This window comes from Eucalyptus grandis, chromosome 3 (assembly GCF_016545825.1).
Source record: "Eucalyptus grandis isolate ANBG69807.140 chromosome 3, ASM1654582v1, whole genome shotgun sequence".
Classification (NCBI taxonomy): Eukaryota; Viridiplantae; Streptophyta; class Magnoliopsida; order Myrtales; family Myrtaceae; genus Eucalyptus; species Eucalyptus grandis.
Window position 1 is genome coordinate 4,866,739 of NC_052614.1, and position 26,864 is coordinate 4,893,602.

The 26,864-nt window shown below is 41.1% G+C and overlaps 4 protein-coding genes and 1 long non-coding RNA gene across 7 annotated transcripts; 2 read left to right on the top strand and 3 right to left on the bottom strand.

Annotated features, from left to right (window-relative positions):
• Positions 1–825: 825 nt before the first annotated feature.
• On the bottom strand, positions 826–2,253 carry LOC120291576 (senescence-associated carboxylesterase 101-like). Its single transcript, XM_039309229.1, has 2 exons — positions 2,065–2,253; positions 826–1,773 (listed from the first exon to the last, which is right to left on the bottom strand). Exons 1-2 carry the CDS (start codon positions 2,251–2,253, stop codon positions 826–828), a joined length of 1,137 nt encoding a protein of 378 aa, XP_039165163.1.
• A 1,120-nt stretch (positions 2,254–3,373) lies between these two features.
• LOC120292229 lies at positions 3,374–23,830 on the bottom strand. Its single transcript, XR_005550004.1, has 3 exons — positions 23,746–23,830; positions 3,588–3,770; positions 3,374–3,467 (listed from the first exon to the last, which is right to left on the bottom strand). It is a non-coding gene; the product is annotated as an uncharacterized LOC120292229 (long non-coding RNA).
• Positions 11,567–13,391, top strand: LOC120292228 (formin-like protein 14). The gene is made up of 4 exons (XM_039310450.1): positions 11,567–12,442; positions 12,596–12,719; positions 13,002–13,160; positions 13,243–13,391. The coding sequence occupies exons 1-2, from the start codon at positions 11,706–11,708 to the stop codon at positions 12,621–12,623; spliced, it is 765 nt and encodes a 254-aa protein (XP_039166384.1). The 5' UTR covers positions 11,567–11,705; the 3' UTR covers positions 12,624–12,719; positions 13,002–13,160; positions 13,243–13,391.
• LOC104421478 (kinesin-like protein KIN-14A) lies at positions 13,669–16,128 on the top strand. The gene is made up of 6 exons (XM_039310451.1): positions 13,669–13,983; positions 14,514–14,628; positions 14,760–14,951; positions 15,044–15,109; positions 15,216–15,311; positions 15,730–16,128. Exons 3-6 carry the CDS (start codon positions 14,769–14,771, stop codon positions 15,910–15,912), a joined length of 528 nt encoding a protein of 175 aa, XP_039166385.1. The 5' UTR covers positions 13,669–13,983; positions 14,514–14,628; positions 14,760–14,768; the 3' UTR covers positions 15,913–16,128.
• Positions 16,990–20,611, bottom strand: LOC104421664 (histidine kinase 3-like). 3 transcript variants are annotated; one of them, XR_005550002.1, is made up of 8 exons: positions 20,511–20,611; positions 20,329–20,393; positions 20,092–20,150; positions 19,857–19,988; positions 19,493–19,652; positions 18,328–19,242; positions 17,788–18,203; positions 16,990–17,611 (listed from the first exon to the last, which is right to left on the bottom strand). XR_005550002.1 is itself a non-coding variant. In XM_018868185.2 (3 exons), the coding sequence occupies exons 1-2, from the start codon at positions 18,804–18,806 to the stop codon at positions 18,197–18,199; spliced, it is 486 nt and encodes a 161-aa protein (XP_018723730.2). In that variant the 5' UTR covers positions 18,807–19,444; the 3' UTR covers positions 16,990–17,611; positions 17,788–18,196. The 3 variants fall into 3 exon arrangements, 1 of the variants encoding a protein (XP_018723730.2); XR_005550003.1 differs by lacking the exons at positions 19,857–19,988; positions 20,092–20,150; positions 20,329–20,393; positions 20,511–20,611 and adding an exon at positions 19,754–19,829; XM_018868185.2 differs by lacking the exons at positions 19,493–19,652; positions 19,857–19,988; positions 20,092–20,150; positions 20,329–20,393; positions 20,511–20,611 and having other exon boundaries at positions 18,328–19,444.
• Positions 23,831–26,864: the final 3,034 nt, after the last annotated feature.

A 26,864-nucleotide genomic window follows, 5' to 3' on the forward strand; every position in this document is an offset into this window, starting at 1 on the left:
TTCCAACATGAACCCCCTGTGTTTAGTCTAGTCATTTTGATTGGGGAGGCAAATAAAGCCTAGAAGGATTTGAACTCAGGACCTCCAACTTTGATACCATGTGAAATTTTTGTTAGATTACTGCCAACTGTTTTAAAAGGTTAGGCTATTAAACAAATGTAGGATTTAATATTTAATTATATGAACACTCCATCTCATGCTTAATCTGATTTCATATTTAATTGAAGAGGCAAATGGAACTTGGAGAGATTCGAACTTGGGACCTTCACACACTTAGTTTGGTCTTTTTGTCTAGTGCTAAGTATGGACATATTTAATTGAAGGAGGCAAATGGGACCTAGAGAGATTAAAACTTAGGATCTCTAGCTCTAATACCATGTGAAAATTTGGTGGGACCATTGTCAACTATTTTAAAATATTAAGTTGTTATATGATGGCACGGTTTAATAATTAATTACTCAAACATGACCCTCCTCACACTTAATATGGTCCTTTTGTCTAGTACTAAGCATGGAAATTCAATTGGGGAGGCAAATGGGGCCTAAAAGGATTCAAATTTAGGATTTCCAACTTTGATATCATGTAAGATTTTTGTGAGACCATTGCTAATTATTCTAAAAGTTTAAACTATCAAACCAAGATGTGATTTGATATTTAATTATTCCAACAGATAGTTCTACAAAACTACAAAGTGACGTTTCCTCACATGTTTGCATATAAAGAATACAGTAGGCATATATATCACATCCAAAAGTTCAATGTTGAGATCGAAGTCTGCGTGCCTAGAATTGCCGAGGACATCAGTACAGGTGTCCTTTTGAGGATTTACTTAGAGAAATGGAAAAGGGAAAGGACAAGGAGCAGGGAAAGGGTAAGACAACGGGGAGGAAATGGTGGAGAGATTTTGGCTACTTCTTGAAACATGCTTGGGGAGCCTTCAGCATAATTTTTGTAGCGCCCCTCCCTCATGAAAGCAACAAGCTGTGAATTGTGAGAATCACCCATCATTTGCTTCTCCAGGATCTGCACATACTCCCTCCACCATTGCATATAGCTGCTTTTCTCCAAAAATATGTCAGGCGAAACCTTGTACTCCTTGATCAGACCCATAACATATTCCTCAAACTCCATTAGATTCGCTATTTTGGACCTATTTGACGTTCCTCCGCTTTCCAGCAATCTGCTCAACCGGATGGCCTCCTCCACGCGTGCCCAAAAGCACGAATCCTTCGTCACAATTGACTCAATGTTTTTCAATTTCGAATCCGAAAGACCAGCCTCGTCCTTGGGATTATTTTTCAGACTATTTTTCAGATGATCGCCCAGCCAATCCTCTAGCAGCTTGTAGTGTTTTGATCTTCCTCGATTAATGTAATCCTTTCGGCCCCTTTTGTAATATTCCCCTATGTCCAGTGGTTCCACTATCCTGCAGTAATTTGTCCCTCCAAAGAGGTAACGGCGCCGCAGGGGCTTGCCCCATATTTGAGGCTTCTTCTCCGCTTCTTTGACCACACGCTCCCAGTAATCCGAGAGGATTGTCTTGTACTTATCAACTCCATTGTCACGCCTTTCTCGTGCACTTTTAAAGCTGTCATAGTAACCAGGACCCTGGCCGTTTGCTTTGCATACCTTCATGTACCACTCCAAGAGAGTCAGGTACACTTTCATTTGGCCCAACTGCTTGGCAGGATCAAATGCCTCTCTTCGTTGTCTTATGATGTCTCGTTCACACTCTATTATTTCATCTATCAGAGGACCGCCCTCATTCAGCTGCTGTCATTGCAATGAGAATCCGCTCAGTCAAAATTTATAAACATTCATAACATTTAGAAGCTTCCACCTTCAGCAAGTTTTCCTTTTATCCCGCTAAAATTCTGAATTAGTCGATCCGCGTTTTATTTTGGAAAAACGTGGTCAACATGGCAAAAGTGGGATATCTGTGTGGTTCCAAGCAACACAACTACGTGAAATATCTGTGTTGTTCCAAGCAACACAACTATCTGCTAAAAGGCAAACTTGCCCTTGATGGAATGTAACCATGAGAAGAAGGTCAAGTTCAGATACCTGTCTTGCCTCGAGGCTGACTGCTATGACTTGAGTAGTAACCCCAGCTTTATACGAATCTTCTTCTCCATTCAACCATGACCAATCATTGCGAATTAATCTTTGCTCTAGCCGCTGGATGACAGTCTTATAATTGACACTCTGGGACTCTTGGTTTCCAAAAGCAATTTCCGACATGAGCAGCTCCATGATGGACTTAGGGGCTTCAAAACAGGCACCACCTGATTCGGAACACAAAAGGAAGGTACCAAAAGGTTTGTATTGACTTGGGTTAGTGGTGGAAGGGTGAAGGAATAGTCTAGGAAAACAATCATCCTTATGAACTACATGCAAAAAGCAAGAATTCCATTTTAAATATTGCGATACGGCTTGTTGGAAGGCATTGTCCCCGAGGAGTGGTGAACCGAAAGTGATACAGAGGGGGAGTGTTCCCTTTGTTGTGTTGAGTCCCTTTGTTGTATCGAGTGTGTTTAGAAGCCATAACATGAAAAGGGAGGCGATGGATCCACCCAAACAGTGTCCTGTAATAATATAGGGAACAGAGTCCTCAGACTTGGCTGAAGCTACAACCTGCATTGAAGCAGAATAAGCATCAATTTATATTCTCAACTTATAGATGCCATATACCATCTTTCGGATGAGATAAATATGCACAGTTTATAAATGAAATGAAACTCTACGCAATCATATGACTAAGGTCAATGAAAGATTCAATTTAAAGGGATTTTCGCAACTATGCTCAAAACAATGAGAAAAAAATCATTTCCATAGCGGAACAGTGCTTCACTTCTCATCTAATAGGCTTAATGATAAGTGGTAAACAACTTGAAATTCCTCAATTGGAGCAATAATTAGCATGTCTACTTCAGCAACGATTTCTGTAAGCAGCAATTCCTAGATACATGCGTACTTATTATCTCACAGCTGATAATAGTGATAACTAGAATGGATAACTTGAGAGAATATATAAAATTGCCACCTTTTCTATGAGTTGAGAGAGCTCATCTCGATGAGAGTTAAACAGAGAAATTGCAGCTTTGTTTATATTAAAAGTTGGACTGCTTTCGGAGCATAGGAACTTAAAGTTGGGGATCTTGAATGAAGGAACCAAATCTCTTTCCTCTCCAAGACGGCCTGTAGTAACTGGTGAGGTGACAAAGGCAATGATATTGTAGTTCAAGTGGCAAACTTCTTTGATTTTTACACGGTCTTGAAACACACTCTTTACACAACGCAAGGGGCAGTGTTCTTTGATTTTTACACGGTCTTCAAACACACTCTTTACACAACGCAAGGGGCAGTGTTCATTGATTCGCTGCTCAAGTTTGGGTATGGCATCCCATGAATCCTGAAGAAGATTTGATGACACAGCCAAGTTTGCCAGATACAGTCCATTGCTAAATCTGCAAGAACGTGGATTAGCAGTAAAGTCTATGCAAAATGCAATGTCTCTTCACCGATTGCCGAACCTAGAATTCTGTTTCAGAAACAAAAGGCAAAAGAAAGAGAATTTCTTTACGCACAGCGAATCTTTATCTCGGTCCATTCTCAGAGCTTCGTTGGGTCTGCACAGACACGGCAATTTACCATCGTGCCTCCATTTTTAATCTCATTCCAGAGACAAATAATGCGAGTGCCCGTTTGCTTGATAAATCTCCCAAATCACCCTGCTGGCTTGGCTGAGATTTAGATGTGATGAAAACTTCCTGTAAGAATCATATGTTCCTTTATTTAGTGATCATCCATTGGGGAAAAACCAAAATGAAAAGTCATTTATTTTCCATTTCTTCTCTAGGGCCCTAACCCCTAGATACGAAGGACCAACAGGCAATAAACAATTAGAGCGGGCCTATGGATGAGCATAGTTTGGGTGAGGGGGTTCACACTTTAGAACTAGGAACTGCCCACTAAGGATTAGTTCTGAAAAATTGGAATCAGGAATCGCTTATTGTTTCCATGGATCCACCCAAAAATCGGACCAAACTAGCGGTCTAGTGGGTCCATTGAATTGGTTCCCAATTCCTTCAAATTGCATTCATCAATTTATATTCTGGCGCACCTAGTTTCTATTTATGCTCTTAAAATGAGCCGCTGGCTCTTAATCTTATACATGACAACAAAGCGTTGCAATATTTATGGACATGTCTAATTGGTCCTCTTTTTCCTCCACATTCGTTTATTTTGTTGTGGTTGAAAAAGCAAGTACATGGTTATTAGAATGGAAAAAAAAAGTAGAGGGTTAATCCTATTAACAAGAGATGAAATTAGTTAATAATATCCAATAACTAGAAAATAATTAAGTAATTGAGATGAAATTTATATATATATATATATCAGTCAAGGCTGAGTGGGTGAGTGGACGGTTCCACGCCTATAATTGGGAACTAGACCGAGCACCATGGGAATCGCCGGTTCTAGTCTAGTCCAATCTAGTCCTATTCCAGCTGATCTGGGTGGTTCCTCATTAATTTGCATACCCCTAGCGAGAACACATAATGTTTTAAAAGTTAATATCACGGAAAACTCCAAACTATAGATAAATTTACTCCAAACTAATTTTTTGACCACTAAAAACTCTAAACTTGATACATTTGTGATAAATTTATCCCAAATGACCACAAAAAATCATAAGCTAGTATACATGTGACAAATTTACAACTGACTAATTTTTTTACCCTAAAACACCTCGAATTGTACATTTGTAACAAATATACTTTTTGTTAAATTGGATTAATAATACAAAAAATTACAAAACTAGTACAACTGTGACAAACGAAGAATGAATCTCAAACTAGTATACTAGTCAATTGTTACATATCATCCAATTTAGTAATTTGACACTCAAATTTAACGGAAACTAAAATAGGGTAAATTAGTTACGAGTATATCAATTTATGAAAAATTTGTCAAAGGTGTACTAATTTGGAGTTTTTTGTGATTAGTTTTAGGTAAATTTATCACAAGTTAACTAGTTTTGGGTTTTTTCGTGATATTAATACATATTATAAATGTAGCAGATGCCAAAAATAAACTATTCTTTGCATTTCCCCTTGGCATTTTATAGGGGATACAACAAGGCAACCTGAACTACACATGCTTCGACCCAACCCGGCCAATACGAACCATAATGAAATCACCTTAAATTTATTGGTGTAGATCAATTTGATCACTCCAACTAGATCTCTGATTGATGGCTACCTAGGCAAAATTCTAATGTTCGTTTGCCAAAATCTGCACTTGGTCCATTATACAATAAATTCTAATTAGGGAAAAAGCCATGGAAAACCCTGAACTTTGCCCAAAGTGACACATTTATCACAAACTTTTTTTGTGAAGTGCAAAACCCTGAATTTTGTCAACCATGACACATTTACCCCCAAACTTTTTTTTTTGACACAAAAAATCCTGAACTTTTGTTGTGTAACACATTTACCTCAAAATTATAAGGCATTTTGGTCTTTTCATTTTTTAAAATTTATTTCTTTTTTTTTTTCTTCTCTCTAGCCAGCAGAGGGAAGCCGGCGTCCGGTGAAGGCCGCCCTTGCCGGCCGGCGAGGGGCCCTCGGCTAGGTCGGGCAAGGGCCTCCCTTGCGCCCTCGCCGGCGACAGGCGAGGGTGTCCCTGCCCTCGCTAGATCTGGCGAGGGCCGCCCTTGCCTACGTCAGGCGAGGGTGTCCTTGCCCTCGTGTGGCACCCCTCGACAGCCCCCGAACCGTTATGATCGCCACAGTTCGCTTACCTTTCACTTTCCCTAATAACATGTCACTCTGATACCATTTCAATTGCAGCAGGTCCATACAACCTGGGGGTTTACATCTTTTAGATAGGTCTCTTACGTAGTTCATATAACGGAAGTGTATCCAACAACTCCCTTCCCTATATTCAGAAAACGATGCACACCTACTAAACATTTTTAGGTAAAAGCCGAACACTTTTATTTGCTTAAACCAGATGGACATCATTCATCAGTACATCAAACTGCGGTAGTCTTCCATACTCGATTATACTTCAAAAGATGACCGACATCTCCTCCAACAGTCGTATACTTAAAGTCCATTAATCAGTGTCAGCGTCCAAAAGTTCCTTCCTTTGATATCCTCCTCCTCGCGGTCATATCCAACCACTTGATCCATCTACCGGTGGCAATGGCAGCAGAGGTATCTTATCTAATCTAAAATGTTAATCCCCAAACGGGATGAATACAACCACTCAGCAGTAAAAATCCATCAAACTACACAATACAACAAGCAAGACAATCAAGATATCACGAATAAAGCACATATCATCTATGCATTCGAACATACTTCACCATACATCCATGCATATATCACTATACAACGTGCATATACCAGCATGCACTTGTACATATACCATCAAGCAGCCATGCATATATCACAATGCACTTGTACATATATCATTAGGCAGCTATGCATATATCACCATGCAATGTGCATATACCACCATGCACTTCATGCTTGCATTTCCATGAGGTTCATCCCATGCCATATGCACACATCCATGCGCATGATTCAATTCTTAATTTTATCTTTTAATTGGATCACTTCATTTTTCTTTTCATGGACCAATGTTTGCATCCCTCAATTTATCGCTCACACCCAATCTGGCATCGCGAAGAGCCTCCAGCACACACCTCTAGGTATCCAGCACACACCTCTGGGTATCCGGCACACACCTCCGGGCATCTCACATCCTATCTCGGCATCACAAGGAATCTTCGGGGCTCGCCATGAAAATGGTTACCCCTACCTTCCAGGAATGCATCATAATACAACCGGGCATCCCGACACTCTCGGAGAAAACCTCCAGGCATGTATTCATAATACAACCAGGCATCCAAAGGGCATCGCGAAGAGCCTCCAGCACACACCTCTAGGTATCCAGCACACACCTCTGGGTATCCGGCACACACCTCCGGGCATCTCACATCCTATCTGGCATCACAAGGAATCTTCGGGGCTCGCCATGAAAATGGTTACCCCTACCTTCCAGGAATGCATCATAATACAACCGGGCATCCCGACACTCTCGGAGAAAACCTCCAGGCATGTATTCATAATACAACCAGGCATCCAAAGGGTATCGACTCATTCGAACCTCTGGGCATCCCAACTCCTAGGGCATCGTCGGCTCACACCTCCGACGGTATCATCATTATCTCAATTTATATTCACACGTGTATCTCAATTTCAACATGACATTTGATGCATCAATATCAAGAGTCTCAACCAGCTTTTAATGTCATGTAACATTCCATATGTCACCACATATGTAGCATAATCAACCACTCAAGACATTATATTATATGGAGCAATTTCATTTATTTTTGAAAATATAACAAAATTTCGGATAAAAACATATTGCGCTCCCTTTACCCAAAAAAAAAACAAAAAAATAGATTGCGCTCCTTTGGTCATAATTCTTGAAAAATTAGTAAACAGCCTTATTAAATTCTAAAAATTTAACATGTTATATAAAAGATATGGAGGAAAATATTTCGTGAAGAACACCAAATCAAAAGAGCATCACACCAATCAGTACAATTCACGCACCACAGTCCTTAAAATTTCAGAATATTGCCATACACAGTTTTATTCACAAATTCGGTAAAAATCCTAAATCAGCTCCAAAAATTCTGAAATTTTTATATGTTATAGACAAGGTCCGAAGTAAATATTTCATGAAGAACTAGAAATCATATTTGTGATAGATTAAAAACTATAATCACCGTAGTCGTCTCTAACCCTCGGCAAAAATTTCCAGATCTAACCATTTTAAATAAAATCATTTCACCAACCTAAAATCATCCATTTCCTCTAAAATTTTAGTATGTTACTCATTAACATGTCATCACCAACTTTCATTCAGAACACAAGATAAAATTTCAACCGGAGAATTTTATAAAATTCGCAGAATCATACTAGGTCAACATTTCGATTCCAGATCTGACTTCTCCAAAGAAAAATAGTTTCACCGGTCTATACTTGTTCATTTCTTCTGAAATTTTGATATGTTACTCAATAAGAAGTTTTCTACAACTTTCATCAAGAAGTAGAAATGAAATTCCAACTAAAAGTTGCTTTACAATTCACGAAATTACCAACGATCAGCACAACAAATTCCAGATCTAGTTTCTCTAAAGAAAAATCATTTCACTAACCAATACTTGTTCGTTTTACCTAAAATTTTAGTATGTTATTCCTCAAGATGTTCCCTACAACTTTAATTAAGAGATCGAAGCGAGATTCCAACTGGAAAGTCGCATGCAGCTCACAAACTCATGAAGGGTTGGACTGATTTTTCCAAAAAACAGCATGCTAGGCCAACAAATTTCTCCCCAAAGCTTCGAAATTTCATCACTTCCACCACAACCAAAGTTTATCATCCCTTACAACACATATCACAGCAAGCAAAGGGTAGATTTTAGGACTCTACTTGTCTCAAATCCGAGCACAAACACAGCGACGAACGGCGGGCAAGGCAGGACTCGGCAGCTCGGTGGCGACGGCGAACCTCCTCTTCTTCTCTCGCATGCTCGGATGGTCACTCTCTCTCTCTCTCTCTCTCTCTCTCTCTCTCTCTCTCTCTCGACACCTAGTTCCAACCGCCCCCTTCCCCTTTTCCTTTTGGTTGAATAAAGTCCTTGCATGCTTCCATTTTTGCATGGAGGGACACTTGTCCCCAAGAAGGAGACAAGTGTTTTCTTGTTGAAGACACATGGAGAAGGCCCATCCGGCTCCACTCTCCCCCCCTTCGGTCGACAGCCCATGGGGCTTCTTGGGCCGAGCCTCTTGGCCCACTCTAGGCCCAACACTCTTGGGCCAAAAATCCAACTTTTTAAATGGCCCAAAAATAATACTAAATAAGCCCATAGTTGCTCTTAACAATTTACTTTAATCCCCACTTAATTCCATAATCTCAATTACTCACATTGCCATATAAAATTGCAACTATAATCAATGAAAATCCAACTTATAGAGTACACGGCCAATGATAGAAAATTCTCTTGTCAATTTATCCTTTAATATAATCCTTGATCATACTTAGTTATAGGATACATTTTCAAATCAAAACAATAGTCCATTAAATGTCCAGCCTTGATTAATTGAAATCTATTAGTCTAATGGCCATAATAAAATCCGATGGCGCTTCCATCACCTATTCATAGTTCATGGTATATCTAGGGGTTGTCATAAAATTTTGGGATGCCACACCTCGCCAGATTTGGTGACTGGCGAAGGAGGCCCTAGTTGGCGAGGGAGGCCCTCGCCCAACGCCAATGAGGGCCACCCTCGCCTAATGCCGGCGAGGGCGACCCTCACCGGATGCGGGCTTCCCTCCACCATGGCCGGCGGAGGGAAGAAGAAAAAAAAAAAAAGAAAAAGGAAAAAACATAATAAAAAGACAAAAATGCCCTTGATGGGGGTAAATGTGTCACGGTTTGAAAAGTTTTGGGTTTTTCACGTCACAATTTTTTTTGGGTAAATGAGTCACTTTGAGCAAAGTTCAGGGTTTCCGTGGTTTTTTCCCTTCTAATTAATACAGTTAAAATCATGTAACTGGCAACCCGTTGTTCAAGTATGGTGATGGTAATTTACAAACAATGTCATAATTTACAAAATTTAAATGCTGTTAGTAAATTATCAACATCTTAAAAATTTACCTCTAAAACAAGAAATTAGCAATGAAGATAGCAAGTTACAAGTGAAATTAATGTTTTACCAGCAAAGATCCAATTTTATTGTAGTAAGCAAAGCAAGAAAATTGATCAATTCTATGTAAAATATAAGGGAAAAGTACCAACAAAGTAGTAAACCTATTGCATTAATATCAACTCAGTCATGAACATTTTAATTAGACTAAATTAGTCCTAAACATTTTCATGTTTTACCAATTAAGTTCATTTGAGTTGATGTGGATGCATCCAACTTGTGAAAATTTTTAATGATCTTTTTTTAATAAATTTTCTCTTTTCCCTTTTTCCTCGCTTTTTTTTTTCTCTTTTATTTTTGCTAGTGGCTAGTCGCTGGCCACCAGCCACAAGCCATGGCTGGCTCATTGGCGCTTGTCGTCGTAGGCCATAGCCTATGGCTGGTAATTGGCCAATGGCAAAAAGAAAAGGAATTTTAAAAAAAAAGAAAGGAAAAAATAAAAAATTTAAAAAAAATTTCACATAGTGCCGATCACACCATGTAAGATGATTAGCGTTCATGTCAGCAATTTCCAATCTAAATTGATTGAATAACCTTAATTAGTAAAACGTGAATAGATTTAGGGCTAAATTAACCCAATTTAAAAGTATAAGACTGAATTGATATCAATGCAATAGTTTTCAAAAAAATTTGGTACTTTTCCCTTAAAATGTAAGTTATCTATTTAGGAAGAAATTTATCACTCAAAACAAAACGAAATTAATAATTTACCGACAAAGTTATTGACAAAGTATGGAACTTAACAACTTCAATTAGAATGTAAATTGCCAGTTACGTAGAAATTTACCACTCAAAAGAAAACTCGGCAGTGGAATTAGTAGCTTTCCTGCATAGGTCCGCTTACAAGGAATTACCAGTAAAGTAAGTAATTTCCCATTATAAACAAACTGGAATTTATAATTTAAATACCAACATAGTTCCACTACCATCGTAGTAAATATCCAACAACTTGGGACTTTACTCATGTCTAATTCAATAGTACGTTTTTAAGTTGTTCACAAATTAGCCATTAAAAACACATTTTGAACATTAAAGCTAGTATTTGCTCAAAAAAATTAAAAATAAGAACATTAAAGCTAGTAACGAAATAGGGAAAGTAGTAACTTATCTGGGCAAAAGGAATATTGACTAGTCCAGATATTTAGAGAGACATCAGCCCACGTCTAAACTTATCCATGAAAAATTCTGGTGATGTCCATCTAGGTAACCCATTAATCAGAAGACTGACGAGAGAAATCATGGCCCTTCTTAATACACAAGCCATATTTCTCCGTCTGCCATCTTATTCAAATTGAAAAGTTCTAGCACAAAAAGTGAGAGGAAATAACACAACGGCAAGAATTAATATCAGCCCAAACGATATAGACAACAGGTGTTATGCCCTTTCCTTTTATTTTTCACTCACAGAATGCTTTGCTGTAGAATTAGAATGTCGTCTTGCTATACTCGTTTTTGAGAACGTTGACTTGGTGTCTTCCAATTCAAGCGACGCGTCTCTGTCAGTCTTGCAACGAAGCAACGGCTAAGTAGGCCCTCTCTCCTTAAATAAGAAATCATCGATATTTCTTGGCTGTAACTAACGAATGAGTATTTTACTTGTGCCAAGCATCATCTTCATATACATAGACAAGACATGGTATTTTAAAATGTTATAGCACTCAAGTAAGGGAGGCAAGACATAGGTTTAGGAGTATTATCTAAAATGTGGGCCTATTGCTCTTGTTTAGGTGCAGACTCTCCATAGCTTGCATGACATTAGGTATTCAAATTGGAGAAAATATTAGGTGCGCCGGGCGCTCCACGTCACCGTGCGCCCCGCCCAATCAGGATACGACACGTGTCGACACGTGGATCTGGGTCCCACTTTTATTTTTAGTCGAATTTTTGCCGCGTCCTTCTCTCTCTTCATTAATGGCCGCGTCCTTCTCCCGCCTTTCGCATTTGAAGTGCCCTTTCTCTTCTGTCTTCTCCCGCACGAAGTCTCTCTCACAAAAATCTTCCTCTGCCTCCTTCGACACCGACGATCAGCACCGGCCGAGCGCCCTCCTCGTCCGGCGGTACTCGATCTCCGCCGCCGCCACCGCCACCGCCACCGCCGCCTCCTCGCCGCCCTCGCAGCTCCCGCTGGCCTCCAAGATCCAGAGCGGCTTCGAGCCGCGGAAGTCGTTGCCGACCTCCGCCTCCTTCGACGCCAACGACCAGCACCGGCCGAGCGCCCCCTCATCCGGCGTTACTCGATCTCCGCCCCCGCCGCCGCCACCGCCGCCGCCTCCTCGCTGCCCTTGCAGCTCTCGCTGGCCTCCAAGGTCCAGAGCGGCTTCAAGCCGCGTAAGTCGTCGTCGACCTCTGCCTCCTTCGACGCCGACGACCAGCACCGGCCAAGGGCCCCCTCGTCCGGCGGTACTCGATCTCCGCCGCCGCCGCCGCCGCCTCCTCGCCGCCCTTGCAGCTCCCGCTGGCCTCCAAGGTCCAGAGCGGCTTCGAGCCGCGGAAGTCGTCGTCGACCTCCGCCTCCTTCGACGCCGACGACCAGCACCGGCCGAGCGCCCCCTCGTGCGGCAGTACTCGATCTCCGCCGCCGCTGCCTCCTTGCCGCCCTCGCAGCTCCGCTGGCCTCCAAGGTCCAGCGGCTCGCGGACAATGTCCAGGTTTTTCCAAAACGCTCCGATCGTCTCGCGCTCTGTTTTGGCTCCCGATTGAGTTGGGGGATTTGGCTGTTTCGAATTTTTGCTTCTTGCTTCTTGCTTCGGTCCATTCCTTCTCTGTTGTCGAGCTCTGAGAAGAGCGATTTCCGGATGCAGCTTGCGAGGCAGGATTTCTTGGAGCTGAGACAAGAGGCGAGCGAACTGCAGGAGTATTCCAACGCGAAGCTCGATCGAGTCACGCACTACCTCGGCGTTCTCGCCGACAAGACGCGGAAACTAGGTGAGGCGGTGCGGCATCTGTTGTGCGGGCGGTGCGGCGTCAGTTGTGCGTTTGACTATCTTTACCTGGGACTATTTTCTTGGGTTTTGGTAGTTTGTGATGGACTCATGATCATCATCAACATAATTTCCGTGTTTGCCTCTTTCATTAGTTTGATGGGAAGGATTGATAATTGCTGTTTCCTTTTGATAACAGTTGTTTTTCTAAAGTTAAGTTTTGCTTACTAGGAGGTCTTTCCATATTACAGAAATGTCCCTAATTGCCTTCTTGTGCAATATGCAGAGTAATTATGATAGAAAAGAATCACCTTTTCTGGCGAAAGAATTACTTAGAATTTATACAAAGGAGAAAAGTTGGAGGGAGCGACTCTTGAAAAATGGCATTGTAAAATCATCTCCAATGCCACCACGGACACGTCCTGAATGCGTGGGGACTGAGGAGGTACTTGACCTTTCATGTTTAACTCTTGCTTTCTGATGACTTTGTCAATACGATGCTAGTTGATGAATTGGTTTTTTTGTAGGATCCTAAGTGCATTATATGTCAGCAATATCAGTTTTATGTGATTGTAGGCCATCTGCTTTTGTTTGTCTTGAGGTATGTGGAAACTGTGTTCTGGTTTATTATCCTGTCAAATTAGTTGATTTGTAGTGCAAATACAAGCCTAGTACATGTGCCATGCAATGTCAAAACATTTGCCCCTGAAGGGGGATCTTGAACTCATGGAACTTGGATTATTCCACCTAGCCGGGCACAATGAGTGAAAGCATTCATGACAAGGGCCTCTGTCTTAATGAAATACATCCTTAAAGTCATAATGTTAAAAAGCATATGATACGATTGAATTTGCAAGGAAAAATCTGATTACTGGTTCTAATTTTGATTTGTCACATTATTGCTGGTGACATATACTTTCCTGTCTTTGATCCAACATGGCACTGTAAATAACATCTTCTTTGGTTGGGTTCATATTCAAAGAAATGGATCACCCAATCATATGAAGTGTTTCTTCTTCATCATCATTTTTGGGCTTAAAGCCAGAATTGGTAATTCTCGATCTCATCATCAGACCCCTTTTGTGCAGCATTGGCAACACATCTGTGAATGCAAACCCAGCAAACATTGCCTCCTTGACCGTCATACATTAGCAGAGTTAAGTGACTTGCTGCTCACTGTCGATAAATACAATGGTGAGGAGACTCAAAGGAGTAAGGTGCTCCAGCAAAGATCTTTCCCCAGCAAAACAAGTTCTTCAGCGAAAAAGGTATTGTCAGATACAAGACTTGCTTAGTCAATTAACAAAGAGACTGGATGAGGTATCAAATAAAGCATGTAGAAAACAAATTGCAGCAATTAAAACAACTTCAGCCTTGGTGTTCATTCTATAAATTTATGACTGGATGAGGTGTCAATCTTAAGCAAGGTGGATTGTCTCATTTTTATACTTACTAGGTATTATATGATCTTTGTTGTATGGAAGAGTCTAGCTGAAGTTGGTTTTATTGCTTTGGTCTTAGTTGCCAATGTTTTTTACTGGTTGACTGGCAAACTATGTACATTCTAGGAAATTCTTTTCTACCAAGGTCACTGCATAATTGTTTGGTGTTGGAATAAATGTCAATGAAGAACAAAGTGAAATTTAGTGGTGTTTAGTGAGGTTTGGAATCTGTGCTAATCTCCTCTTGTTCTTTAATATTGTGCTGGAGTTGATTGTCCTTGTCAAGATTGTTATTTTAGTTTGCCTTTTGTTCTTCAGTAAGAGAGAATGTTCTTCTGGATTATATGTTCTTGTAGGTAAAAGGTGGCCATGCTACTTTGGCTCATCTTGCAGATCAATGGCTGTTGCAGTCAACCGATGCTCTTAAAAATCCTTTCTCTAAGGATATTTATCAAAAACTGTTGAAAGAAGGTGAACAATTTCTTTGGGCTGGTTTTGACATGGATCCTGTTAGTTCAAAGCCTTTTAGCTACATGAAATTCTTCTCAGATTATGTGCATATGATTCGACTATGTATGAATGTGTACTTCAATCACATGCAGGTACGTACCATGGCAAAGAAGTTAGTCGACGTGCAGAGGTGGGCAGAAGGTGTAAGAAGTTGCCTCACAAAAATTGAAAATCATTCTCTGGGCTCTACTAATGCTTTGGAGAGGGCAGATTTAGAATATGTCACTGAATTGTTGAGTTTTGATACCATGCCGTGTAACGAGCCTGGACATCTTAAATTGAAGGTTCTGAAGAAGATTGTGAAGTTGTGGCATTTGATATACCTGCACTCTGTCTAGTCGAGTGACTTACAGTAATTTGCTTAAAATCTGTACAGGAGTATGCTGAAGAGGCAAAGAAGTTGGCCCGAGAGATTGAATCAACTCTTTCGTCATCTTCAAAGGTATATACCGTGAATTTATTTGACCTTTTGATTAAGATAAGAGTTCATTTTGTCCACTTCTCTTTGCATAATTTATATTGTCATTATTAATGTACTTTTGTTCCAGTTATTGGAGTTGGAAAACCTTTACGATAGAAGCCGTCGCTTAGGAATCCTTGTCAAAGGAAGCGAGAAACTGGCACAGAAAATTTCTTCAATGGAGGTATTCTTTATCAGGATTGATTTTGTGGGTCAAGATACATTAAGCCATATCCCTACAGTTACCTAAATTGTCTCTTTTACGTGGTGAGAAAAATGTCATAGGTTTGGTCTCTACTCATCTAGAAGACCTATTTGCTTCTTGTTCTACAGTTTAGTGTTACCCTTGCTGGTTTGTCTAGATTAAAAAGCCATTTCTCTTAATCTGGTTTCTGCATGGTTCTCCGATTAACAACTGTTAAATTTTGTTCTCTTTTTTCCACCCAAGTGGTTGAAGTTGAATTGGGTTTTGTCCATGTTTGTGAGTGTGCACTCTGCAGTGTGATAATGGTGAACTTCTTAAAATATATCATAGTTTCTGTAGATAATGGTGAACTTCTTAAAATATATCATAGTTAATTGCCAATATTATGGTAGTGCAGGTTTTGGCTGCTGTCATCAAGGCAAGTGCTTCCAGAGAGCATGAGATTCTTGCGGAAATTAGAGATGCTGTTTTTACGTTTATTCGTAAAATGGAATCGAAGAGAGTTATGGATACCATGCTCGTCTCACGTGTCAAGATATTGTATATTCGGTCTTTGCTCGCTAGATCACCAGAGCTGTAGTTTATCAATGTAACAATTTTGGATATCTCCTCTAGGCTTCAAAATTTGCAAGAGCTAGCTTATGGGGCAAATGAACCGCACACTAAAGAACAAGATTGATGTTTTCGTAGGTTATTTGAGTTTTACCATTTTTAGTTCAGGGGTTGTTCAATTTGAGGTCACTTTAGGGACCATTATCAAAGAAGTTTTGACAATTTGAATGAGAGAATTCAAAGGTGAGGATTTGAATATTGATGCTTGTGAGATTTCTTGGCCATCTCCAAGAGCTACTTCTCTCTTTTAAATTCTCTTGAATTGAATAAGTTCCTCTTTTTTGACATCCAACATGAAAGTTGTGGAAGATGACTTGGCCAAAGGTTTGTGTAGTTCGGAATGAGCTTTTGCACCAGAAGACTGCCCAACTTGTTCCATACGATTTATAACGGTTTCGACCACGTCCTAACGAACGGTCCTCACACCAAAAACAATCACAAAGGTTAGAGTCGGTGAAGGGCTAGTTTGTTTGCAAATCGCAAGCTCCTCCTATCATAGAGGAACAATTGCCTATTCACATGCATCCGAAGCAGAAAATATTGTATAGACCATTTTTATACATGAGCCACAGATAAACCACATATAAACATCTTGTTTTAAAGCACCACATAGATAAAGAAAATGGTTGGCTGATGATTTTACAAAACTCTCTAGCCTTTGAACATGAAGGGGGGAAGAGAACTTAGTGGACACTGCAACATCATTGCTAAGAGGAGTCACCTTCATTACTCATAATGACCTTGTGTATATGTACAACAAGATAATAGTGAGCACACAACCATCTAACATCAAATTTGTGCCCATCAAATTTGAGCACACAACCATCTAACAATCTCTAAAGCTACATGCATGTGTCACAGGCCGATCGATTGGGATCGTGATCGCATAGCGACTCAGGCTATTTTGATTCACCCAAGCCAAGCCTTGCTCGATCAAACGCTCACTCGCTCGCACACTCGAATCATAGAAAGAGAAAGCTTCTAGAGAGAGGAGCTCTGAAAAGAAATGAGCTTTTATAAACTGAAATAGCTGGATGGATACAAATGAGGGAAAATGCACCATTCTTATACTTGAGGTCCTCTAATTACATCCATTGATATAGATTTGATCTAGTAAACGAGATCATACCGCCTCAACTACCAACACTAATGGCGGCTACTCACCACCGACATAAATGATAGCCATCAACTACTGACATAAATGCTAACTACCGTCTTCCAACATAAATAACAGAAGAGACTTTTAGAATCAAGCGTAATGACGGTGTCGCTTGCCCTTAGAAACTTCGGGGAGAAGACTTGGTGGGAATCCGAGTGGAAGTAGGAGATCCAAGGGTGAGTCGCGATCGTCCTCCAAGAACCTCTGGGATGGGCTCACTTTCGACCCGTGACACATGTACACACTATTAGGGTCTAGTCTACAGATATGCACCTATGTCGAAGAGATTCCTGCACCATTTCCAAGCAGCCATCGATCCGGAGTTCAATTGGCGAACTTCAGATCACCTAATTACCAACTGTCATCTTGCAAACGGTTCAGATCAGTTATACAAAAAAATACTTGAAGTGGTTTTAAACCAATATGCCACTCTTAGGGAAATCAATGAAAATTCAACTCCAGCAGGTGACCTTAGCTTCTTTATGTATATGCTCCCGTGACAAGACACCTGAGAAATCCAAAAATGTGCAAGAAATCAACAGAAGGTGTCCGAAGAAAATCCCTTTGGTTTCACATGAGATATATCAGCGAATTTCAATTGCATCTATCAAAAGGAAATCCAACTGCTCTAAAAGCAAGAGAATCAAGAAATGTGTAGCTAAGGAGAGGCCAGAGAAAACTCACTCTTGTTAAAGAATTCGAAAGTTCACCGGTAAGGCTGCCAAAGTGCCTAAACAACCAAGACTTCTGCCCACCAAAACAATTAGCCATCTATGGTGGCCTCTCTACAAGTTTCGATTCAGTGATGACCAGGAAAAGGAGCGAAACTTCTCTAAAAAGTTGTTCCGCTTCAAAGGGCTTTGAAACATATCCATCCATTCCATACTTTGTGCATTCTTCATGAGTAGCGTGAATCACATCTGCAGTCATGGCCAAGATCAGTAGGTGGAAATTCGAGATATTTTCACGTGGCTCTGAGGATGACTGTCCCGGTAGGAATTCCTTGCTCGGACTTTGTTCCATCTGTCATTCTTTTTGTAGCTTCAAATATGATCAAAGGAATTATAGAACCATTAGATGCACGTATCCATTATCACCACCTAGTTGACATAGAAAAGTTTATCAAAATCCATTACATAAGACACATACAAACCTCTGAAAAAATACACTTTCTATACAACATTTGATGAAAAAAATAAGTGCCTGAGCAGGAAAACGCCATACCCATCCATTCCTGGCATCCGGATATCCATGAAGCAGGCATCAAAATCATGCAGTGGTCTGAGCAAAGCAATTGCTTTTTCCCCACTGTCCGTACAAACCACATCAGCTCCATATTTCCTCAAAGCTCCCTCGGCCACTCTGAGATTTACTTTGTTGTCATCCACGACTAGGATTTTTCTGCCACAGAGAAGGTTGCGGAGAGACAGACTCGGAGACTCCCCATTGGAGCAACTTATTCGGTTTCCAGCTCCCATGACGCGCTGTAAAGACACCACCAGCATACTAGCCCTTAGAGGCTTCATGATCACAGATGGACCAGTAGCATCTGTAGTCGCACCACTCATCCCACTAGAGCTGATAGAATTAGATAGAAGAAACAACCGTGGAGACACCCGTGGCTTCATGTCCCTCAATTTATCCAGAAAGATTGCTGACAAACCAGAGTCCTTGTCCCAAATTTCCCATTCCAAGAGCACCATATCTATTCTGCAATTCCCACTTTGTATGGTGTGGAAGCACTGGTTCAAGTCTGCAACTACCTCAACATGAATACCAAGCCTCTGGATATGATACTTTCATACATTGGCACGGACAGGTCTTGTGTCAACTACCACTGCTTTCATACCATGAAATTCTGAGGTGCCAGAGTCACCTTGTCCTTTCACTTGCTGGCCCTTGCACTCTTTTGAGGTAGAACAGGCATCATTGAAAACTGCAGTAAAGGTAAACGTGGATCCCACCTGGGGTATGCTTACAAATCAATCTCCCCATTCATGAGGCCAACCAGACATTTGCTTATGCTTAGCCCAATACCTGTGCCCCCATGTGTTCGAAAAATTGATGGGCGCACTTGCATGAAAGGAGTGAAAACACGGGATTGCGCCTCTGGAGGAATACCTATCCCTGTATCCTCCACTGAAATAATGAGATTGATTGGATTAGAGAAGAGCTGTTGAAACAAATTATTATAGTAAGAGAAGAGAGCACACAAAGAACAGAGGAATTCCCTATCTTGATCGATTTCTGTGCTTCCATTAGAGAGTAACCAATCGAACTATAGTCCCTCAGCAACTAACTAACAAATAGCCCAACTTCTAAACCAAACAGTTAATTAACATAAAACATGTATGGATGTGAGACTAGAGATTTAGGTGTTAGCAATAACCTTCAATTTATCGACTTCAAGCAACAAACTTGGTGATCCCCTGTTCATGTGAGCAGACCCCAAAAATGGTTCCGAATTCTTCAACCAAGACTTAGACATTGTAATTGTCGAGATGATATGAGGTAAAGAAGGCAAGATCACATGAATGTCCTCCGAACTCCTGGCATATAAGAAGTCAAAAATCACTTTCAACAAAAATTATTGCTAGCACCTTATATGCATTTATATTAATATTTAATAGCCTGCATCCATTCCCACCACCTGGTCTCACAAACGGGTCCACATGATGCACACGCATAACAGCGAGCGAGCGAGCGAGAGAGAGAGAGAGAGAGAGAGAGAGAGAGAGAGAGAGAAGAGAGACCTCAGAACTTCCTCATATTCAGGCAGCTGAGCCTCCAGAGCTAGAATCTGCACTGCTCTTTCTTCCTAACGTGTAGCAGCATCAACAAGCCCAGAAATATAGACAAACAAGTTTTCGCCTTCAATCTGTAGTCTGGCAACATAGAGTCCAACTGAACTTTAAAAGAGGTAGAAGTAGTGTATATCAAGTAGTTTTGACAATAAAATTTGAGAACCACAACCGAGAATACATTTACCCGACAGCTTCAATCAATAGTTGCTGAAGGAAGTTCAAGGTCCTTTAATCTTAACGGGCCTGAAATATATTCAGGATTAAGGGCATTCAGCATTCAAAGAATTGATAAAGCACAAACCTAAAAAAAGCCTCATTGAGGATTAAATACTATCAGCTATAGTAAAAAATACTGGAGGATAGAACAGAAGAACACAGAGAAGCACGACATTTGGCGAACCAGCAGAGTTCATTACATCACCTGTAGAGCCTTTGCCCTGCAACAAGCCTTCTTCAGCTCAAGCTCAACAAGAGGCAATTCTCTAACTGGAAATGAAAACAAACACTAAGGAACATGATGTATTAAGCATATTGCCATCACAACAGCAGTAATGATAACTTTCCCCTCCCCCCAAACAAGCAAAACTGCAAGGAAATTCAGACCTTGAATTTTCAGAGACACTGCATCTTTTAGTATGTTGGTCAACTCCTCTACGACATTGTCTTGATCAACTCTTTCGCCAATGTTCACCCACAAACGGTTGAAGGGGATATCCAAGAACTAGCTTGCATATGATATTCCCTCAGAAGTTTGAACTCTGGGAAAATGATAGTGAAACTGTCCATTTCTTGAAGAACCATCTCAATACTCTGTTGGGGTCAGGATTTTCCAAAATTAAGAGATCCAGATAAATAGATAGTCCCATTCATTCAGCACAGGAAAACAGAAGACAATTAAATATTAGACAACTGCTGAGCTAACCTCTAAACATATGGGACCTTTCAGAATTTCAGCACATTGATCTCGGTACGTTTCAGTTTTTCCTAGTAGCTCCAGTAGCATTTCAGTCCCCACGCCATCAGAGAAAAATGCATTGCAAGGTTTTGTTTAACTGTTTATCCCCACACCCAAGATGTGAAAGTGTCATGACACATCAGTGATGTACAAGATTTTGCCCTAGCTATCTAACATGTCTTGGCTCTTGAGGTGCAGATGTGATCAAGCTAAAAATGCATTGCAATACATGATAGAAAATGTTGCAAGCTTCTTCTTTTTTTCTTTTTTTTTTTTTTTTTATAAATGAACCACACGCACAATTGTGTAAACTCGCCTACCTGCCTTGTAGCTCGGAGGCCACTGGACTGGTGGGCTTTCGGGTGTCTGCACTTGCTGAAGAAGGCAAGGCGAAGACGATTACAGCTTGGGACCTAGCCAAGACCCGCGGGGCTCTTGGGAGAAAGTGGCAACGGCGCGGCCGAGCTCGGACGCGCCCGGTGAGCTTTTGGGTGTCCGCGATCACCGAGGAGGCACAGGCGGAGAAGGTCAGAACTTGGGATGCAGCCACGACCGGCGGGGCTCTTCGGAGCGAGTAGCTCCTGGCGGTGACAGCGGAGGCGATCGAGCTTGGAGGCAAGCAGCGGGCTTTTTGGTGTCCACGCTCGATGAAAAGGCCAAGGCGGACATGGTCGGGACCCAACCACGACCGGCGGGGTTCTTGGGAGCGAGTGGCTCTTGACGGCAACGGCAGAGGTGGCCAAGCTTCGAGGCGACCGGCAGAGGTGGCCAAGCTCGAAGGCGACCGGCTGGATTTTGAGCGTACGCGATCGTCGAAGAGGCCGAGGCAGAAATGGTCAAAGCTTGGGACCAACCACGACCGGCGAGGCTCTTCGGAGCGAGTGGCTCCTGGCGACGACGGCGGAGGCGGCCGAGCTCGGAGGCGACCAGCGGGCTTTTTTTGTGTCCGCGCTCACCTTAGAGGCCGAGGCGAAGATGGTTAGAGTTCGTGACCCAGTCACGACCGGAAGGGTTCTTCAGAGCGAGTGGCTCCCGACGGCGACGGTAGAGGCAGCCAAGCTTGGAGGCAACCGGCGAGCGTTTGGTTGAGAGAGATGGCGTTGCAGCTCTCACGGAGAAAATGCAGAGACAAAAAATTTTGAAAGAGAAACGGGAGGGGAAGGGACGCACGCTTGCGTGCAAATGGGAGAAAAGGACGCGGCCATTAATGAAGAGAGAGAAGGACGCGGCAAAAATTTGGCTAAAAACAAAAGCGGGACCCGGCTCCAGGTGGAGCCACGTGGCGACACGTGTCGCATCCTGATTGGGCGGGCGCACGGTGACGTGGTGCGCCGGGCGCACCTAATATTTTCTCATTCAAATTGACACTATAAGAATTTTTTTAATGAGGAGTCGCCATTAACTTATTTGAGTCACTTAGAAATCAAGTGAGGCATGTGAGTATATTTTAGTTCCCACACAACTAGAGAATCTATCGAGCACTTGGTTATACTAATTAGTGTTCTTTTAGTACTTAATCCTGTTCATTTAAAAAAAATCAAACAATCCCGATTAATTTTAAATTTATCTACTAACATGTGAGGTAATTATACAGGTGCATAATTGGTAACCAATGAAAGCTTTAAAAACGTTGCGAGGCAAAGCGAGGTCTAACGCTAAGAAAAATACCCATTCTAACTAGGCTGATGGGAAAATATAATTGATATAATAAAAGTGCTCAACCAATTGATAGTTCGTCTAACCATTGGGATTCGCCCTAGCAGCCACCCTTCCAACATGAAAGGGGAAGGGTGAGGGGTTCAAATCCCTACCTTCTCAGAGGGAGATGAGGTGGGAACGCGTAAGTTTCAGGAGTGGGTTTCAACTTCCACGCCCTGTAGAAGCGGGATAAAAGTCCTGAGAGTGTAAAGTAGGAATGAGAGTAAGATTGACAAAAAAAAAATAATTTGATAGTTCGTCTTAAAAGAGGAAGCATTAGAACCTTATGGCAAAACTCTAAGAATTTGTTCAATTTTTTTAGCATGATTTTTTAACAAAGATTTTCACATATTCTAAGAGAGAACTACTTTAAAAAATTAATTTTTAATATTTTTTAATAGATTTCTGATTTTTCTGAATTTTTGCTGAATTTTCCATTTTTTTGAAAATTTTCTATTTTTATAATTTTTCATAAGTTTTCTGAATTTTCAAAACATTTTAATGTTCTAATGCCCTTAATAGTCGGGAAAAGGGGTTCGGACCGAGCCCGATCCGACCTGCTAATCCGGATCCGACCCGCTTCAGATTAAAACCTAATTTTTAAAATCTTTTTCTTTTTTTCTTCTTTTTTTTTTTAAAAAAATTTCTTTTATTTCTTCTTCTCTGCGACACCCCTCCTTCCCCTCCCAGCAACTCCCTCACCGAAACAGCAATCCCCTTTTTAGACGAGCCTTCGCCGGCGCTCAGGCCACCACCGAGTCACCAACCGGCGTCGTCCACTCCGAACACCACTCGTAGGCCGACCTCCCCGCCGCCGGCCGAGAGCCATACCACGGCCAAACACCGAACAAACTACGGTGATGATGGGAACGTGGCGAACGGCTACACGGCCGACGCCTAAGGTCGCCCAACCCCACTGGAACATCCCAATAGAACACGACGCGCACGGACGACTCGATTTCGGTGAAAAGTGGGAGGACGAAAACCAGATCTCACTTAAGCATTCTATCGAACAGGTGGAATACGCTAGAGGAACGAGAGATTTCGGCTCGACCGAGACTCAAATCCGGACCGGAACTTTCGACAAGCAAACCACAGCACATAGCAGCTCAACGTAGAACCGGCGGGGCCGGACTCGCGGCGTGCCCAAGACAGGGTCCGAACAGGGCAGACAAAGGGGCTTACCGGTTCAGCCTGAGGACTTCGACCGGAAGAGCTCGTCGGACTGGGGTTCACGCGTGGCCAAGGCTCCTCTCTCTCTCTCGGCGAGTCCGTCTTCAGTCTCTCTCTGGATTCCCAATTTTCTTGCGGTTAAGGCCTAAATAAATAGGCAAAATTTCCTTACCAAAAAAAAAAAAAAAATGACAAAATTTAGGTGTCGGTCGACTCTCGGCAACAAAATAAGAGTGCCACCATTACAAATGTCTCAAGTAGCGGTTGACTGTCAACATGGTATTTTTATATGATCTATCCACTTTAGCTAGTCCAATTTCATGTGAAAACGTGAAATTCTCAAACACGAGTTTTATAAGTTCTAAGACAAAATTTTCAGCACTAGTTGGATGCATTTAACTGCCGCAGCTACTGCATGCGTACTTATCATCAGTCAAGAATTAAAAAAAAAAAAAATTGCGACGGCATCTTGGAAGAAAATGATTCGAGATAATTGTATTCTTAACAGAAATGGTCATCAACTAAAGTCCATATAATTTTTGATAATATTGTTCTCGAGATAAATGGTCATTCGGAAAAATTGTGGTGGCTTCTTGACCACTGAACAAGGCCACGATGGCACGGCACAATGGGAAAGGGCCGTCGACGGCTAGGGATCTCCCCCATCTTGAGGTTGATCTTTGGAAGGGACAAGGAGATCAAGTGTTGGATTGGGGAGGACCTTCATAGACTTGTTGCATTGATGGGGCGCGTAGAAAGACGTGCCCAGCCCTTTGTGGAAGGTTGAAATGAATCATAGGTGGATGCACGTATGCATAATTGAAGATGCGAGTGAAATTAGGACTTCGCCTGTTAATATAATTTATTCTAATTATAGAGATCAAGCCTTTGAGTTGAAAGAAGGCCAAATGGGTAGTGACTTTCAATGAGGGATAATTATCTAAAGTTCTGAATATATTGTACGGATACCAATTTAGTTATAATATTTTCAATTTGGCTAATTTAATTCTAAACTTTTTAACAATTTGCCAAGATAATCTATTTTAACTTATTTTATTTGGAAATTGCTTACATGAAGCTAGGTTAAACAAATGGCCCCCCAACTAACATCTATTAGTGTTGGGGATTAGTTAACTCAAGAAAGAATTTCATGAAGCTAGGTTCTCAATTTTTTTTTTCTATTTTTCTTTTCTTTTTCTTATTTCAAAAGAAATTTAAAATAAGCAAAAAATAGTCCTGTCGTACAACTGGATCGCCTTTTGTCATAATTATAGAAATTAACTGGTACGTATGGTCATTGTCAGGGATGACTTTTTCGCCCGATTCCTTTTACCCATTTCCATAGATCATATGTGAAGGTTAGATAGATGTAGCCAATGAGAGAACTAATGCCATGGAATATGTGGATGAACAACTTAATAAGCTAACAATATTTTCCGACTATTTTGGCTGCAAGATTATCTGCTCCTATGGTTTGGTCATTAACTTTAAGCGGGGAATTACAAAAAAATCATAAACCTTTTTGCAGTTGTGTTAATTTAGTCATAAACATATATTTTTGATTAATTGAGTCATAAACCTTTATAACTGTGCCACTTCAATTCTTCCCGCCAAAATTAGCTAGCCGACGCTGGCGACTAATTTTAATATTATATTATTTTTTGAATTATTTTTTGAATTTTTTAATCTTTTACCTCTCTTTCTCTCTCTCTCTTCTTCCTTCCTCCTCCTCCCTCCTTCTTCCTTTGGCTTCGACGACACGCTAGTCCTCACTAGTCATCGGATTGAGGCAGTCGGGCGAGGTCGACCTCGCTCGTGACGACGAGGGAGTCCTTGCCCCTTACCTAGCGATGGTGAGGCGAGCCCTTGCCATATCCAATGGGGCTCGCCTACCTGTTGCTAGGCGAGGAGTCCTTGCCCCTTGCCGTCCCTAGGTTTGGTGAGGTGAACCCTCACTAGATCCAGCAAGGGTTCGCGAGCCGCCTCAGTCCGGTGGCCGACGAGGTTTGGGTGGTCGTCTAAGCCAAAGGAAGGAGGGAAGAGGAGGGAGGAAAAAAAAAAAGAGAAGAAAAGGTAAAAATGATTAAAAATTTAATAAAATAATTCGAAAAAATAAAATACAATTAAAAATTTTGTGATTGGCGTCGACCGGCGGCTACATCAACACTAGCTGGTCAATTTTGGCCATAAGACTAAACTAGCACAACTGTAAAATATTTAGGATTCAATTAACTAAAAAAAAAGTTTATGACTGAATTAACACAATTATAAAAGGTTTATGATTTTTTTGGTAATTCTCCGACTTTAAGCAATAGTGACTCTTCTTTAAAGTATTTAGTGTTGAGTCGAATACAAGTGAGAGCAACTTGTGGCCATGATCGAATGACTAGCTCTGATGAAGGAAAAAAAATAGGCTCAAAGGAGGTCTTGATCTTTTTATATTAGTTTTTCACCTAGCTGCACATGCAAATTGCAAAAAGAGTCTTTTCATATTATTTCTTCATTGGTACATTGCACGGTCTAGAGGCTAGTATAATGGTAATATTATTATGGTGACAATATAGTTATTACGTTTTCTTTCTTTCTTTTTTTTTTTTTTTTTGCTCATTAAAGTTCATAGGTTAATAAGGAGTAGATTGTTGATGTGGTTGTACAAAAAAAAAAAAAGCAAAATTTTTAGATCTTAGAATTAAGCTTATAAAATAAAATATGTCTCATGCATAGATATTAAATAGATACAGTAAATCTCTTTTCAAATATATGTAAAGTGGGCGGCTGATATGCGACACCCAGCATGAGATATGTTTATCTACTCGAATGGTTTTGTCATCGACTTCTTTCAGCACTAGCGAGTCTTTTTTAAAGAACTTGTGTTAGATTGAATATAGATGAGAGCTACTTATGGCGACGGTGGGATGGCAAACTCCGATGCATAAAACAAAGAAAATTAGGCTCAAAGATGGTCTTGGTCTTTTTATATTATTTCTTCACACGTCCAAAAGGACAACGACAGAAACGTTAAACAATCCTCCCGTGCATATTGACTCCATTCGGCGCCAAGATGGAACCATCACGGGATAATCCCTGAAAGGCAACCATCAAGCACGTGGAGAGGAAGACTACTAGAAGTG

Bases quoted from the DNA above. Each gene is read 5' to 3' on its own strand.
- LOC120292228 (XM_039310450.1), top strand. From the start codon at position 11,706: ATGGCCGCGTCCTTCTCCCGCCTTTCGCATTTGAAGTGCCCTTTCTCT. The intron at 12,443-12,595 runs GTTTTTCCAAAA...TTCCGGATGCAG, and splicing joins GGCTCGCGGACAATGTCCAG to CTTGCGAGGCAGGATTTCTT.
- LOC104421478 (XM_039310451.1), top strand. From the start codon at position 14,769: ATGGCAAAGAAGTTAGTCGACGTGCAGAGGTGGGCAGAAGGTGTAAGA. The intron at 14,952-15,043 runs GTTCTGAAGAAG...AAATCTGTACAG, and splicing joins CTGGACATCTTAAATTGAAG to GAGTATGCTGAAGAGGCAAA. The intron at 15,312-15,729 runs GTATTCTTTATC...ATGGTAGTGCAG, and splicing joins AGAAAATTTCTTCAATGGAG to GTTTTGGCTGCTGTCATCAA.
- LOC104421664 (XM_018868185.2), bottom strand. From the start codon at position 18,806: ATGGTGCTCTTGGAATGGGAAATTTGGGACAAGGACTCTGGTTTGTCA.
- LOC120291576 (XM_039309229.1), bottom strand. From the start codon at position 2,253: ATGGAGCTGCTCATGTCGGAAATTGCTTTTGGAAACCAAGAGTCCCAG. The intron at 1,774-2,064 runs GTATCTGAACTT...TTGCAATGACAG, and splicing joins TCAGCCTCGAGGCAAGACAG to CAGCTGAATGAGGGCGGTCC.